General features: G+C 41.7%; 1 protein-coding gene across 21 annotated transcripts in view; it reads left to right on the top strand.

The window, feature by feature from the left end:
• The window catches only part of ptpro (protein tyrosine phosphatase receptor type O), a 55426-nt gene that overhangs the window by 27513 nt on the left and 10348 nt on the right, over positions 1 to 17565 (top strand). For all 21 annotated transcript variants that reach the window (XR_015481893.1, XR_015481892.1, XR_015481891.1 and 18 more), the window contains 11 exons: positions 7993 to 8257; positions 8736 to 8891; positions 9912 to 10064; positions 10599 to 11129; positions 12737 to 12898; positions 13151 to 13347; positions 13450 to 13570; positions 13721 to 13914; positions 15442 to 15553; positions 15775 to 15938; positions 17534 to 17565. The exon at positions 17534 to 17565 is cut by the window's right edge and continues 89 nt beyond it. Coding sequence is in view for 17 of the 21 variants with exons in the window: in XM_087246419.1 (XP_087102545.1) it covers positions 7993 to 8257; positions 8736 to 8891; positions 9912 to 10064; positions 10599 to 11129; positions 12737 to 12898; positions 13151 to 13347; positions 13450 to 13570; positions 13721 to 13914; positions 15442 to 15553; positions 15775 to 15938; positions 17534 to 17565 (2087 nt within the window). In the remaining 4 variants the exon portion in view is untranslated. The remainder of the gene's footprint in view (positions 1 to 7992; positions 8258 to 8735; positions 8892 to 9911; positions 10065 to 10598; positions 11130 to 12736; positions 12899 to 13150; positions 13348 to 13449; positions 13571 to 13720; positions 13915 to 15441; positions 15554 to 15774; positions 15939 to 17533) is intronic.

Here is a 17565-nt window from a genome sequence, read left to right as displayed (position 1 = left end):
AGTGTAAACATTTATTGTTTATTATTGTCGTATTTTATTGTTGTTAAAGAGAATTCTCACCCCAAAAATGAACATTCAGTCTTCATTTACGGATTCTCAGTCATTTAGCTGCCATGGAACATTCTTCAAAATATCTTCTCTTGTGTTCAACAGAAGAAACACAGAAGAGAGAATAAAACATGAGGATATTTTAACTTTAAGCAAACTAACCCTCGACGTTTTGCCTTTTTTGTTTTGAAAATGATTTTTTCTCTGCTTTTCTTCAAAATAAAAACCTCACAGAACACACAGCCATAAATAATGAAGCACGCCGTGCTGTACAGAAATAAAGGCCTGCACTGAAAGAAGACACAGCCGGCTCATTCTCATTCAACTTTGATGTTTTTAATGGCTGAAAGCTCATTCATCATCACTGTTTCAGCAGGAAACTGATATAATACTGATAACACTGAAGCTGATTAGGATATAAGTAAACTGTTATAAAATAAAATAATATAAAAATAGTCCTGCTGGTCGATGCTGAATGACTGAATTTATCTGGAAAAAGGGGAACCGTGAAATTATGGATGTTTCGACTTTTAGTCAGTCTTTATAATGACAGTGTGTGAGTGTGTCTGAGCCTCGGACATTATCAGGAAGGCTATTCCAGAGTTTAGCAGCCATAAATGAGAAGCCTCAACCTCCTTTAGTGGACTCTGCTATTCTAGGCACTACCAGAAGCCCTGAGTTTTGAGATCTTAAAGAGCGGGTTGGATTGTAGCGAGACAGAAGGTTGGTTAGATAAACAGGAGCTCGATTATTTACAGCTTTATAGGTGAGGAGTAATATTTTAAATTCAATATGAAACTGAACAGGCAGCCAGTGTCAGGAGGAGAACATTGGGCTGATGTGATCATATTTCTAGAGCTGGTGAGAACTCTGGCTGCTGCATGTTGCACTAGCTGAAGTTTGTTAATAGAGGATGCTGGGCAGCCAGCAAACAGAGCATTACAGTAATCCAGCCTAGAGCTCATAACAGCATGGACTAGCTGTGTGATTGTTCTTCAGCAGGTATATTGAGAGGTATAGTCATGATTGCTGCAGTTTCTCCTGCACGTGTCCTCTAGTGTGTCAGTGTTGAGGGTTTGCTCTGCTGCTGATTGCTGGTTTACTCTGCATGACTGTCGACGTCTGCAGACCGCTGGACCGTTCACTCTACACCGCTTTAAGATTCTGTGTCTTGAAATTGATGTGGTATTTTACACTATGTAAATGATCCACGAGAGGCCGTCTCACAGACACACTACCTGATCTACAACACCTCTGTCCTGCCCTAAACCACTGCCAACTCATCTTCAATTCATTATTGGTTTTTAAAAGCGGCTGAGCAGCACTAAGGGCAGCAAGGGGGCGCAGTGGGTAGCACAATCGCCTCTCAGCAAGAAGGTTGCTGGTTCAAGTGGTGTTTCTGTGTGGAGTTTGCATGTTCTCTCCGTGTTGGTGTGGGTTTCCTCCGGGTGCTCCGGTTTCCCCCACAGTCCAAACACATGCGCTATAGGGGAACTGATCAACTACACTGGCCGTAGTGTATGAGTGTGTGTGTGTGTGTGTGTGTGTGTGTGTGTGTGTGTGTGTGTGTGTGTGTGTGTGTGTGTGTGTGTGTGTGTGAATGAGTGTGTATATATGTTTCCCAGTGATGGGTTGCAACTGGAAGGGCATCCACTGTGTAAAACATATGCTGGGATAGTTGGCGGTTCATTCCGCTGTGGCGACCCCAGATAAAAATAAATTTAAAAAATAATAAAATAACAGCACTAATATGATGGTAACAGAGCTAACGATGTCAGTGTGATGTGGCAGTATGACTCGATAGCGCCACCAATGCACAATTGAAGAACTCCTCATAGAGTTTGCATGTTTGCATGGCTTTAGTGATGTTAGATTGTGAAGATGTAGAGTTTAGTGTGTCTGGACTGACAAACTTCAGTGTTTAGTGCTTTCGGAAGTTATAACTCGGGCATACTGTGTCCAATCTGCCCCAGCGTTCACGTCTGAGATAATAGTCCTGTACTGAAGGCGTCCACATGTCAATATTCAGCTGCAGTCACAGCGCCACCTGCTGACAGAAGAAAGCTTGGCACAAATCGCTGACATCGTCATGTTTTTTATATTTATCAGCTTAAATTATTATTGTCCGCTGTTCTCTGTCAGTCTAAGGGCACTGTGCGGCGGTGATCTCGGGTGCGAGGTCCCTTTCATTGCTGCTTGCAGCTTTAATTACTGACAGTAGTTCAGATATTCTGTTAATCTACACATTTATTTATTCATTTATTTATTTATTTATTTATTTCGCACAAACAATTAAAAAATACAAGTGGATTTAAGATTGTTTGGATTATTAGAGACTGAAACATGCTAATATTGATGCGTGTGAGCAGTGAAGAGAAGCTGTGTGTGCGTGTGTTGTGTGTGTTTGTATGTTTGTGTGTTGTGGCTCTTTGTGATCTTTCATGAAGACACAGGATGGTCATTGTGTGTGTGTGTGTGTGTGTGTGTGTGTGTGTTTGTGTGTGTGTGTGTGTGTGTGTGTGTGCAGTGGCGTATGTAAAGACTCAATGAACAAGCACCTTCTGCTGACGGCCAATCACAATAAGCAGATCCGTGTATTAATCATGCAGATTCATCAGGGTCAGATTGAGCTTCTGCTGAATGAACTGTGTTTGTGTTTGTGTTGCTGATAAACACTTGATGACAGTGTGTGAGGATTACGTGTGTGTGTGTGTGTTTGGTGTGGGTCACATGATGTGTGTGAACACAAAGACTGCTGTATCTCCACTGCAGACGCCTGAAATCCATTCCCCGCAGCGGACATGTGTGTGTGTGTGTGTGTGTGTGTGTGTGTGTGTGTGTGTGTGTGTGTGAGTGTGTGTGTGTGTGTGTGTGTGTGTGTTTATCATTACCCTTGAACACACACTCTTCATACTAGCACTAAAACATTTGAACATATTTAGAAATATATATGAATATAAATATAATTAATTATTTATTTATATGTGTATATATATATATATAAACTAACCTCGGCTAGGTCAGTTGGTGTTTCTGTGTGGAGTTTGCATGTTCTCCCCCTGTTGGTGTGGGTTTCCTCCGGGTGCTCCGGTTTTCCCCACAGTCCAAACACATGCGCTATAGGGGAACTGATCAACTACACTAGCTGTAGTGTATAAGTGTGTATGTGAATGTGTGTGTATGGGTGTTTCCCAGTACTGGGTTTCAGCTGGAAGGGCATCCACTGAGTAAAACATATGCTGGAATAGTTGGTGGTTCATTCCACTGTGATGACTCCAGATGAATAAAGGGACTCAGCTGAAGGAGAATGGATGAATATATAGGGCAATTATATAGTTTATATTGTGTCTTGTGTTTTATTTAATCTACACTGTTGAGTGAAGAAGACTAAGGGTCAATTTATGATGTGTGTGTGTGTGTGTGTGTGTGTGTGTGTTGTCTCAGTTCAAAAACTAAGAAGAGTTGAAGACAAACAGAAAGAAATCTGCTGAGTCAGAGCTGCCAATCAGATGCTGCTCTGGAGTGGGCAGAGCAACTGATTGGCTGAGTGGGCAGTCAGTGGGCGGGTCTAGACCTCCTGTGGATTGGTGTGTCTGTAAGTGAATGTGTGTGTGTGTGTGTGAGTTAATCAGCGTGGGCTCTTTGTTGTGTGTTCTGGGCAGCAGCAGGGCGTCAGTCCTCACGCTGTATTGGACATGCAGGAGTGTGTATTTTTAATTAAACACCAGCGGACACACTGTCTCTCCTCTCCAAATGAAAGCACCTGAAGCGAATGTGTGTGTGTGTGTGTGTGTGTGTGTGTGTGTGTGTGTATGTGTGTGTGTGGTTGTGTGTGTGTGTGTGTGTGTGTGTGTGTGTGTGTGTGTGTGTGTGTGTGTGTGTGTGTGTGTGTGTGTGCAGCGTCAGCAGATCGAGCTGTTTGTGTTTCTCCATCAGCATTTGTGTGTGTGTGTATGTGTGTGTGTGGTTGAGTGTGTGTGTGTGTGTGTGTGTGTACATTAACTCACTGTTATTTAACTAATACAGACTAGCTATATCTAGATAAATATGTTGAGATATCTGTATCATATCTAGAAAGCTAGTACAATTGACCTTTTTCTGACTATTTTGCATGTATTTAGATTGATATTACTCACATTTTATTGATTACAGTTATTTTTACACATGTTTATACTGTGGAAACACATATTAAGCTTCATCAGTAGTTAAAGGTATTGAGTTTGGTGAAACAGTTGTATTATTACCCCATCAGCTTCAGCTCCTCAGAATACTGACTGAATGATGACAGTGCAGTGGCGGGATTTCTTTAACAGCAGGGTCACGAAACACCAGAACACATGTGTTGAGCTGTTGACAGTGGTATATGTGTCCCACACTGCTATAAACACTATTAGGACACCTATATTTCACTAAAAAGTGTAAATTGGTTGTTTTTGCGTTATTTCAAGCAAATTCGTACTTCCGGTTTGAAACTAATTGTTGAAGCTGCGTCACGGTCATGAGATAATAGCGTGTGTTCCAGCGTGCAGACTGGACGTCTGTGCCAGAGTGTGTCTTATTACGTCTTACAGTGTGCTGCATTAATGCATGAGTAAAGCTCGGTTCAAACCAATCAGCGCGCTCTATTGTGCAACTTCATTAATATTCATTACTGTCACAGTGTTTAGACGGCAGAGACGCCACGTTGTGTTGGCAAAACAAGCGTGAAGTGTTGCTTTTATAGTTTGCTGCAGTTCAGTTTTCATTTTCTCTCTGTGAGAGCTCAGCTGGAGTCACGTGTGGATTAACAGTGTACGCGACGCTCAACAACAATAACTTACGTGTCTAAGGAGGATTATTGTTTACCTGAGAGCTGTTCTCATCTGCAAACGCTGAGATCCGGATTCGCTTTAGTCTCCTCTTAATAAAGACGCGGCTCTAGTTGCTGGTGATTGTCCTGTCTCTACAGATTTGGGAAGTGAGCGACCAGTGCTCTTTGTTTATTCAGTTTGTTCGTATCAAACTAAGTTAACTATTGCACTGTAATATGTTAGGACCACAACCAAACTTTAACCTTGTGTTGGATTTTCACCGCATTTTGTGACCGGAATAACACACACAGCTTTCTGACACTGCCTGCCGTGTGCATCTAAGTTTCCGGGAAATGCGGAGGTTTTTTTTCTCTCATTCGCCGTGTGGTATCAAACATTGCATGAAAAATACACACTTAGAGCAGTTCCTCGAATCAAATATCTCGTTTGTGGCGAGGGGCATGAATGAATTCCCTGAATGAAAGAGCCAAACTGCAGTTAAAGTCCACCATTTAATAATTTGGCAAATAATTCGACTACAGATGTCCATGTAAACACAGTCACTTTGTCCGCTGTGGTTGTGTGTTTTGACTCTGAAAGTCAGCGCACCCAAATAGACACTCCCACACCAAGCCTCTTTTCTTCCTCCGACACTCCCCCTAAACAGAGCTGGACACGCCCACTTTTCTGACTGAAGTAGAGCGCGTGATGTATGTGCTCATTTTAAGCAGTTAGATAACAAAATAAATGTTCTACAACCTATTTGTATTTAAGTGCAACATATTCCGAACGTTCAGGGGCTTTTGACTATACAGCCCCCAAAGCCCCCCCCCCTCACAACGCCACTGTTCATGAGGCTGCTAATTATTGGCTAATCTGCCTGATAAGTGTGACATCACGCAAAGTGGCCTCCGGGTCCAAGCTCTCTATCAAACCGTATGGGGAGACTCATCAGATGGTGATAATAAACATTTACAAAGCGCTGCGATACTTTCAAAAATCACGATCGCAATATAAATGCAATATATTTTCAATATCTGATGGTCAGAAAGAGATGCATTTTTTATAAATTGTTCAAGTTTTGGTGTTTGTGATGCAGCGAGCTCAGAGTCTGATGTGTACACGATGACTTTAAATAAAATTCACTTTAAAGCGTGACAGGACTGAAAAAGTGGCCGTAAACAAACATTTTCTCCATTCAAGTGAGGAGCGGCGCGGACCCGCAAACAGTATCCCATACAACATGACTGAAGAGCGGATGCTGACAGAACAACAGCATAATGCAGAATACTCATGATGAAACTACATTACCCATGATGCTGTGCAGAACATCCACCAATCACAGAGATGCAGTGAACAGAGAGCACCACAACACTAGAGTTTATACACGCGTGCATGTTTGGTGACACATTTATATCTCCAGTGTTTTTAATTGGATTGTGCAATGCATCATGGGATTGTAGTTCTTTCCCTCAGTTCAGTTCACAGCAGTGTATCTGTGTGTCTTATTCTGTGTGCTGCTGCTGCTGTGTGGTGTTGTGTTGTGTTGTGGTTGTAGCAGGTGAGGTTGCTCTGCGGATTATAAAGCTTCAATACTGATGTCTTTTTGGACAGTAAATATTAATATTCTGCTGTAGAAACACACCGCACTGAAGCTCTGTGTGTGTGTGTGAGTGTGTGTGTGTGTGTGTGTGTGTGTGTGTGTGTGTGTGTGTGGAAGATCTCCTGAGGAACACCTTCAGCTGAAGTTCTGTGTGTGTGTGTATCTGAAACATACAACAGTTCTCAGATGGACTACTGGTGTGTTTTTAGTTTCTGAAGGACATATGTGAGATATTTAGTGTTGTGGTCTTCTTTATCGTGTGTGTGTGTGTGTGTGTGTGTGTGTGTGTGGAGCTGCGTCTCCGTTTGCATGATAATATCAGCAGCTGTAAGAGTCTGACGGCCCCCGCCATTCACACTGTGACCCTCATTCAGCTTCAGTGTGTGTGTGTGTGTGTGTGTGTGTGTGTCAGAGAGAGAGAGAGAGAGAGAGAGAGAAAGAGATATAGGGTATGTGTGAGAGTGAGGGCGTGCATGCAAGTGTGTGTGTGTGTGTGTGTATGTTGAAGCGTTTGATAATATTTGTGAGAGAGAGAGAGAGAGAGAGAGAGGTATAGTTTGTGCATGTGAGTGTGAATCTGTGTGTGTGTGTGTGTTCATGTGAGAGAGAGAGAGCGTGTAAATGTGTGTTTGTTGAATTGTTTGTGAGTGTGTGTGCGCTTGTCTCTGTGTGTTTGTTTGCGATCTGTTTGTGTTGATGACAGAGAGTCTGTCTGAGAGAGAGAGTGTGTGTGACTGTCTGTGTGTGTGTGTGTGTGTGTGTGTGTGTTTCAGCTGTGACGTTGACTTTTGCATCATCATTCTGTGCGGATCCTCATACGGTCTCACATCTGCACTGTAATGACTGAGTGTGTGTGTGTGTGTGTGTGTGTGTGCTGTAATCCCATAATCCTCTCTGTCTGTGTTGCTGTCCTCCGTCCGGCTGAAGCTCGTCCACACACTGAATATGAATGTCCGACAGCTTCTGAATATTCATGAGCTCATCACACCCCTCAATCTGAATATGCAGATTTCATGTGCATCTCATTAGTTTAACAGCATCGTCAGCAAGTGTGTGTGTGTGTGTGTAACTGTGACACACAAAGATACTTGTACACACACATACTATCAGATGCACATGCACACACACACACACACACACACACACACACACACACACACACACACACACATTCACTAACACAAAAACAAACATACACACACACACACACATACATGTACACAAAAACAAACACACACACACATTTATGTGATGTTCTCTATAATGTGTGTGTTTGTGTGTGTGTGAGAGAGAGAGAGTGTGTGAGTGTGTGTGAGATGCTCTCTCTGAAATGTGTGTGTTGCTCTCTTTAACATATAATAAAGTGTGTGTGTGTGTGTGTGTGTGTGTGTGTGTGTGTGTGAGATATCTCTGATATGTCTGTGTGTGTGTGTTGCTCTTCTCATCATGTAATGATATGTGTACATGTGTGTGTGATGCTCTCTCTAAAATATTCGGTGTTGCTCTCTCTTTTCATCATATAATAATGTGTGTGTGTGTGTGTGTCCTCAGAGTGCCGCTGGGTTCCGTGTGCAGCTCCAGGATGGCGTGCGGATGCTGATGTCTCTGGATGATGGTGACATTGGGCCGGGTGTGTCTGAGTACGCGGTGCGAGTGTCCGGAGAGCCGCTCACACACACACTGCTGTTCCAGCAAGCGGCCGACGCGCACACACTCCCCGAACCGCTGCTGTTTAACGCCTCGTACCACGGCCTGCTGTACTCCATCAGCCTGATGACCGACGGCAGAACACACACCACCCGCAGCATCATCACACGTGAGTGTCTCACACTCACACACACTGCTCAGCCAAAACCTGACGTGAACACGTCTCTGCTGTGTCTAGAGAGTGTGTGTGTGTGTGTGTGTGTTTGAGCTGAGAATAGCACACAGAGATTATTCCCTAACTCTCTAAATCTGACCCTGCAGGCTTTGATCTTAATTTATGCTAATGAGGGTCACTAGTGGGTGGGGCTTTCCCCCTCTGATGACACATACGAACTGTCTGACTGTTGTATCTGTGTAATAACTCTAATCATCAGCGGAGTGATATGGAGCTGTGATGCGCTCTAAACCTGCTGGAACTACTTTAGCTGTTTATCTGACAATAACCAAACACCTGAGAGTGAGCATCAGCCAATCAGAGTCCAGCATTCAGTAGACCTCTGGTATAAAAAAATAAGTTACACTAAATAACATTAATGTTGGTGTGTGTGTGTGTGTGTGTGTGTGTGTGTGTGTGTGTGTGCGCGCAGAGCCGCTTCCTCTAGACAGTGTGGAGATGTGGGACTATGCGCCGTCTCCAGAGACCGCTGTGGTGTTTCAGATTCGCTCTCCAGACAGAAACATCTTCACCAGAGTCAACATCAGCTACACGGAGGGACACCAGCGCAGATACATGCTCTATAAAGGTACACACACACACACACACACACACACACACACACACATATACACACACACACACAAACATATACACACACACTCAAAGACACAAAGAGATACATATACACATACGTTTACTCTTATAAAATAAAATATACTTGTTCATTCCTTTTCCTTCACCTTCCAGCTGCAACCCAGTACTGGGAAACACCCATACACACTCTTTCACACACACACTTATACACTATGGCCAGTTTAACTGATCAGTTCCCCTATAGCGCATGTGTTTGGACTGTGGGGGAAACCGGAGCACCCGGAGGAAACCCACACCAACACGGAGAGAACATGCAAACTCCACACAGAAACACCAACTGACCCAGCCGAGACTCAAACCAGAGACCTTCTTGCTGTAAAGGCACAGTGTGACACCACTGAGCCAGCGTGCCGCTTCTAACATAATATATATTATATATTCAACTTTAGATTTCTTGAATTGCACTGCGCTGCCCTTCTCTTACACACACACACACACATACACACACACACACACACACATCTACATCAGGTTAAATCAGTGTTAAGCACATCCCTGTTTATCTGTGAAAACAGATTTGTGAGGGGCCGTTCACACAGAATGTGTTTTTCCTCTCTAATGCGCTACTTTTCTATTATTTTACAACATAAACACACACTTGCCGGATGTGTGTGACCGTTACGCTCGCATCCTCTGAATCGCTGCAGACACTGTGAAGTCAAAAGAACATCAGCAACACACTGCTCACTAACACAGACAAGAACACTCTCAGCTGCTTTCAGAAAAGAAAATCAAGCTGCTAGAATGTGTGTGTGTTTATGCGTGTGTGTGTGTGTGTGTGTGTGTTTATGTGTGTGTTTGTGTATATGTATTTATGTTTGAATTTATCCAATGAACCATCTCATTTTTGAGGTGGTCCTTATAAGTGTGTGTGTGTCTTTGTGTTTATGTGTGTATATATCTGTGTGTGTGTCTGATGCCACTCTCTCTCACTCTCTCTCTCTCTCTGTAGATTTCCTCCATGGTAAAACCGTGTTCAAGCACTGGTTGTCAGGTGTGTGTTACAGCAACATCACCTTCCAGCTGATCTCTGAAGCTTCAGTCAACAGGAGCGCTCTGCTGAGCCGCAGCGACATTACCCATAATCCTCAGCAGCATCGCACCGGTACCACACACACACACACACACACACACACACACACACACACACATATACACACACCAGCACTAATTAGCTGAGGACGCACTGAATGAGGCTCTGCGCTCTTAATTATTGATGTCTCACAGCAGGACACCGCAATCAAAGATGAAGAAGTTCTAATTAACATCATTTACGCTTAATATTTAATTTAATATGACATTAATATTGTGCTTTTAGGCTTTTGTTTGCATCTAAATGCTTTGATTTGATATATATTTTTTAAATCTATAAGAAAATCAAAGTTTAAATCCTAAAAGAAACAAGGTTTCCATTGATTGCCGAGTGTGTGGCTTTGTGTATGTTGTGCTTTTAGGGTCACTTTTGACTTGACTTGTACTATTTTAACCGAATTAAACACACAATATTTGTTTATTGTTTGTAATATTCCACAGTTTACTATAATACATGTTCTACAGTTTAACACTGCTAATCAGTGTCAGTGTTCTGTCTGAGTATGATATTCTCTTATAATAACACCCAGTTGTCCTCCATCTGCAGTCCCGAACCCTCCTCTGAACGTGTCCCTGAAGATCCTTCATCTGAGCGGGCGTGGGCCGCCGGGACCCGTCCTAACCGGAGCCATTCTGAAGAATTCCCACAATGCATCCGTGGTGCGGCGGGAGCGTGACCTGCCAGAGTATGAAGAGCAGGAGCCGACCAGCGACACACTCAACACCGAGAGCAACCTCACACACACTCAACTGAACCAGTCTGAATCAGAAAATGAATCTGAATCTGAACCAGTCACAGCTGAACCCACACTGAACAGCAGCACACAGAGTCTGTGGGCGTGGCAGACAGTAAGCCCCGCCCCCACAGAGGAGGAGGAGGAGGGGTTTGTGAATGCGCTGGTGCCAGAATACGAGGACTCGAATGAACCCGGGTCAGCGCTGGGCATCCCCCTGGAGCCCGCTGTGATGCCTGCTGTGATGCCCACGCCGCTGGCACCTGTCCTGCTGCAGCTGCGCTGGTCTCCGCCAGCACCGCACACTGCTTACGACGCCTTCAACATCTACATCTACCGCAATGGTACCCGCAGACACACACTTACGCATTCACATCATACTTCACATGTTCAACTTATTCACAGTTAAACAATTAGTTTCCGGCTTATTCAATGTTTAACTTTTTCAATGTTTAACTCAATCGATTAATGTTTAATGTATTCGATTAATGTTCAACTTATTCTGTTAATTTCCAACTTATTCATTGTTTAACTTATTCAATTATTGTATAACTTATTTGATTAATGTTTAATTTATTAGATTAATGTTCAACTTATTCTTTTAATTTTCAACTTATTCTTTGTTCAACTTATTCGATTAATGTTCAACTTATTCAACTTATTCAAATATTGCTCAACTTATTCAATTATTGTTCAACTTATTCAATTATTGTTCAACTTATTCAACTTATTCAATTATTGTTCAACTTATTCAATTATTGTTCAACTTATTCAATTATTGTTCAACTTATTCGATTAATGTTCAACTTATTCAACTTATTCAATTAATGTTAAACTTATTCAATTATTCAATTATTGTTCAACTTATTCAATTATTGTTCAACTTATTCGATTAATGTTCAACTTATTCAACTTATTCAATTAATGTTAAACTTATTCAATTATTCAATTATTGTTCAACTTATTCAATTATTGTTCAACTTATTCAACTTATTCAATTATTGTTCAACTTATTCAACTTATTCATTTATTGTTCAACTTATTCAACTTATTCAATTATTGTTCAACTTATTCAACTTATTCAATTAATGTTCAACTTATTCAATTATTCAATTATTGTTCAACTTATTCAATTATTGTTCAACTTATTCAACTTATTCAATTAATGTTCAACTTATTCAACTTATTCAATTAATGTTAAACTTATTCAACTTATTCAATTAATGTTAAACTTATTCAACTTATTCAATTATTGGTTAACTTATTCAATTAATGTTCAACTTATTCAACTTATTCAATTAATGTTAAACTTATTCAACTTATTCAATTAATGTTAAACTTATTCAACTTATTCAATTATTGGTTAACTTATTCAATTATTGTTCAACTTATTCAACTTATTCAATTAATGTTAAACTTATTCAACTTATTCAATTATTGGTTAACTTATTCGATTAATGTTCAACTTATTCAATTAATGTTAAACTTATTCAACTTATTCAATTATTGGTTAACTTATTCGATTAATGTTCAACTTATTCAATTATTGTTCAACTTATTCAAATATTGTTTAACTTATTCAAATATTGTTTAACTTATTCGATTAATGTTCAACTTATTCAATTAATGTTAAACTTATTCAACTTATTCAATTATTGGTTAACTTATTCGATTAATGTTCAACTTATTCAATTATTGTTCAACTTATTCAAATATTGTTTAACTTATTCAATTATTGTTTAACTTATTTGATTAATGTTCAACTTATTCGATTATTGTTCAACTCATTCAATTATTGTTCAACTTATTCAATTATTGTTAAACTTATTCAACGTTTAATTTATTCAATTAAATAATTTCTCTGTTAGTTTGGACTGTTAGTATGAGCCATTTCTACACTACACTATGTACGAAAGGCTTGGTGTGTTTTAACAGTGTGTGTTTTCCTTAGGAAACTCCACAGAAACTGCGACGGTTGATGAAAACACACATGAGTTCTTGGCGGAACTCTCCGAATCGGGAACATATCGCATTCACGTCACAACACTGAGCTCTGCTGGAGACTGCGAAGCCCGAGAGAGTTCAGCCAACACCGCATTCACCTTCTACCTCAGTATGTGTGTGTGAGAGAGTGTGTGTATGCATGTTTGGGTTTTCATGTGTGTGTGTTTTCATGTGTGTATGTGTGTGCATATGTATTTATGTGTGCATATCCGTGTGTGTGTGTGTGTGTGTGTGTGTGTGTGTGTGTGTGTGTGTGTGTGTGTGTGTGTATGTGTGTGCATATGTATTTATGTGTGCATATCTGTGTGTGTGTGTGTGTGTGTGTGTGTGTGTGTGTGTGTGTGTGTGTGTGTGTGAGCAGGTCCGTCCGGTGAGTGGATGGAGCAACCACAGGAGCGTCCGCAGGCCGTGAGTGTGAAGATGTTGGACTCCAGCACAGCTGCAGTGTCCTGGGCTCCGTCCACACACACATACAATGGCAGTCTGATCTCGGTGCAGTCGCTCACGTGTCTGCGGCCCAGCATCAGCCAGCGCATGGAGCTCAACTACTGCTCCGAGGTTAACCTTTACGTACATCTGAACAGTATAAAACCATGCACACCTGAGAATTTACTGATGATCGCATGCTGATCATGTGACCTGCTGCTCTCCCTCTGATAGGAGAACATCACCAGTGACATCATCAGCAGCCTGACCCCCGGCGCCCAGTACCGCGTGGTGGTTTACCACACTAATGGGCCGCTGGTCAGCCCCGCGTCTGAACCAGTCATCATCGATATAGGTGAGCGAGCATCCTGCCGCTTTTACACACATTTACACATCTGTGACTGTTTCACCATGTACACGTACTATTAAGTCATTTATAGTACAATTTCTAGCCCCGCCCCCTTCCTCAGACTTACTCTGTGATTGGTGTGTGTGTGTATGACAGAGCCGACAGGTGTGCGTGATCTGGTCGTGTATCCTCTGAGTCCCAGCGCCGTCATCCTGAGCTGGCAGAGGCCGTATAATGTGGCTTTCCGGAAATACGTCCTGCAGACCTTCTTCTTCAACTCGGCCACGCAGACGGCGCAATGGAGCACGTACTACGAGATCGCCGCCACCGCATCTGTCATCGCCTCTGTGGTAAACACAGCACACACACGCAACACATGGGAACATAACACGCTTGATATTAGTTATGGTTAGTTTTTTCCAGTATATTTATTTATACATTGCAGTTCTAACAATTTTTTGTGTTTAATTTATTTCCTGGAGCAAAAAAACAGATTGAATAGAGATCTACGCATCATCTGAAAGCTAATCAATGAAATGATGATTTGTTGGGAAAATATATAGTTGAGATAAAACAATATGAAAATCTTGAATCTGAGGTTTAAAAAAAAGTTATGTAAATTAAGTTATTAACAATACAAAGTACTAAAAAGTTTTGATATATTTACAGTAAAAAAATTACAAAAACATCTTTCATAGCAACTGTAGAATCCCCATGACTCATTCGTCACTATAATTGTTGTGTTACCATAGCAACTGTAGAATCACCATGGCAGATTAGTCACTATAGTTGTTGTGTTACCATAGCAACTGTAGAATTCCATGACTCATTCGTCACTATAATTGTTGTGTTACCATAGCAATTGTAGAATCACCACGGCAGATTAGTCACTAGTTATTGTGTTACCATAGCAACTGTAGAATCACCATGGCAGATCAATTATTATAGTTGTTGTGTTACCATAGCAACTGCAGAATCGCCACAACAGATCAGTCACTATAGTTGTTGTGTTACCATAGCAACTGTAGAATCACCACGACAGATTAGTCACTATAGTTGTTGTTACCATAGCAACTGTAGAACCATCACAGCTGATTAATTACTACAGATGTTACCATAGCAACTGGAGAACAACCACAACAGATCAATTACTATACTTTATATTATTTTACTAAAATATTTTAATATCTAATGTTAATAAATGGTATTTTAGGTCTAATGAAATGCTCTATGACTGTTTACAGCTGCTCATCCACAGATAAGAGCGATAAACCCAGCACTGACTGATTCATCTGTATTGATATATAATAATCCTCCTCCAACACATCGGGGAATATTGAACTGAACTAAAAGCTGTTTTCCAGTCAAGAGTGTGTGTGTGTGTGTGTGTGTGTGTTTAATTAAGCAGACGAGTGTGTGTTTATTGAGGATCCCGCAGATGTGGTGATTCAGGCTTTATTTCTGCTTCAGAGTGAGTAATGATGGAGTCTGTAATCAGTCCATTAAGATGATCAGTAATTATGACGTGTGTGTGTGTGTTTAGCTGTGTGTGTGTGTGTGTGATTATGCAGTTCTTATTTGATGAGGGAGAATGCAGTTCAGATGAGGTCTGAGGTTAACTCGGGTTATCTGTGGTTATTACACAGCTCTCTGGAATACTGGATTCTGATTGGTCGATCACAACATTCCAAGATATGTTATTCTCCAATGACAACTGATTAAACCATCCGGATACTGCCAATCATTTTATTGTGTGTATATATATATATAAATAAAAGTGTGTGTGTGTGTGTGTGTGTGTGTGTGTGTGTGTGTGTGTGTGTGTGTGTGTGTGTGTGTGTGTGTGTGTGTGTGTGTGTGTGTGTGCGTGTGTGCAGAGAGTGACAGATCTGCTGCCCGCCTGGTTTTACAATTTCCGTGTGACGATGGTGACATGGGGCGATCCTCCGCTCAGCTGCTGCGACACCTCCACTGTCAGCTTCATCACAGGTGTGTGTTTGTGTGTGTGTGTGTTTAAACCTGTATCTTCACACTTGAGTTGTGAGTTGTGCATGTATGTACGCTTCTATCTTACACACTGACTTTCTGGATTGTTTGGAGTCTTGCGTGTCTTTTGAAAATATAATCAAAATAATACAATGTGTGTGTGTGTGTGTGTGTGTGTGTGTTGTTTGTGTGTATGTGTGTACCTCTCTGTGTGTGTGCATCAGCTCCCGAAGCGCCGCACATCTCCTCAGTGGAGTTCTCTCATGGATCAGTGTTTGTGCGCTGGACGTACGGAGATTTGTTCACGGATCTCACACACTCGCGCATGCTGCACTGGCAGGTGGTGGCGGAGGGCAAGAAGAGCGCCAGGAGACGATTCTCCGTAGACGTAAGATAATGGAGCTTGTTTTAATGAAAAACTGACATCATTTTGAACTCGTTATTTCTGAAAACACCACTATGTGTTGTGCGTGTCCACAGAATGCTGACTGATTTAAGAGTTTGTAGATGTTTAGAGTAGACACAGGACTGAAGCTCAGAGTAAGAGGAGTGTGAACAGGTGAGCTGCCCCGTCAAACAGCAGCACAGCAGTATGAGTGGTAACAGCAGGAGGATCCTGTGGTGAATTCAGCGCTCGGTCAGTAAATGAGGGATGAATGTGATCTGATGTGTCTGAGTGTGGAAACATTGAGCTAATTACACCCGCCGCCGGGGCTGCAGATAAATATGTGCTCTGCCTAATTGGATTCATTACAGCTGACGAAGCTGCGCTGATTATAATGAGACCCGAGGGTGAAACACACACTCAGATCACACACTGAGCAGATTTACCACGGTAAAACACTGCCGAGCGGACCGCCGAGTTACCTTTCTGATGCTACGGGTCGGCAGAACGCTCGATTCTGATTGGCTGATGAGCATTCTGACTACATGCAACACAACAATACTTAAGACAATACTGTACTGATCAATACTCTGTGTGTGTGTGTGTGTGTGTGTGTGTGTGTGTGTGTTTTACACACAGCAGCGCAGTTACTGGACTCATCTGCGACTGCAGGGCAAACTGGCCTGCCTGCAGAGCGCGGATCACACAGTCTCACACACTGCGCTACACAACCCCGCTATTGACCACACTATTCTTAAGTTTGTCATTAGAGCTCGTTTACAAACACTTCCTACAAAGTTTAATCTGTCCGTGTGGTACCCGAAACACCACGAGCCCTTTTGCTTATTACATAGCGATAGAACGGTGGAATCAACAGCGCACATAATGAACGGCTGCCCCGCGTTCAGAGGCATGTACATCACACGTCACGATCGCATTGTGAACATCACAGCTAAAGAGGTGGACAGAGTCAGTGTGCACAGTGCACTATACACTAACAAGACTGTACGAATGAACTGGTTTCCATCACTGAGCAGTAATGCACATGTTCTGAGTGCTGTCATTAGAGATTTTCCAAACACTCCTGATATTGTTGTTGTGAATGAAGTACTGAAAAACATTCTGATTATGGAAGTAGGCTGTTGTTTTGACTCATACATGGATCTGTGCTATTCAGAAAAAATGCTGAAATATCAACCATTAGTGAATGCTCTGAAAGTGTGTGGCTACAACACAAAGTTGGTGGTTTTAATTTACGGTAGCCTTGGGCATGTTCATAAACTGTGTGTGAGAGGACTACAAATTGCCGGACTCAGTAAAAAAAACTCTAAACAAATTGCAAAGTATTGTTCTGTATCTGCAATAATAGGCAGTCTTCATGTGTGGAGAAGACGATGCCATCTCTATCCTTAATCCATTTACTTAATAATGCACGTAGAATGGATTGAGTGTCTAGTGCCACGCAAAAGATCATCAATGGTTGCACGCTGCTTTTATTGTGAAACATTATGGGCTCCTTACGATTATTTGGATGCTGTGTTGTTTTAATAGTATTAGTCATTCCAAATAAAATGAATCAAATGTGTGTGTGTGTTCAGGTAACCCGCAGTGTGATGAAGGCGTCTCTGGC

Source organism: Danio rerio, chromosome 4 (genome assembly GCF_052040795.2).
Source record: "Danio rerio strain M-AB ecotype USA chromosome 4, GRCz13ab, whole genome shotgun sequence".
Lineage (NCBI taxonomy): Eukaryota > Metazoa > Chordata > Actinopteri > Cypriniformes > Danionidae > Danio > Danio rerio.
The sequence above is the reverse complement of the archived record's forward strand: the minus strand, read 5'-3'. Positions and strand labels throughout refer to the sequence as shown.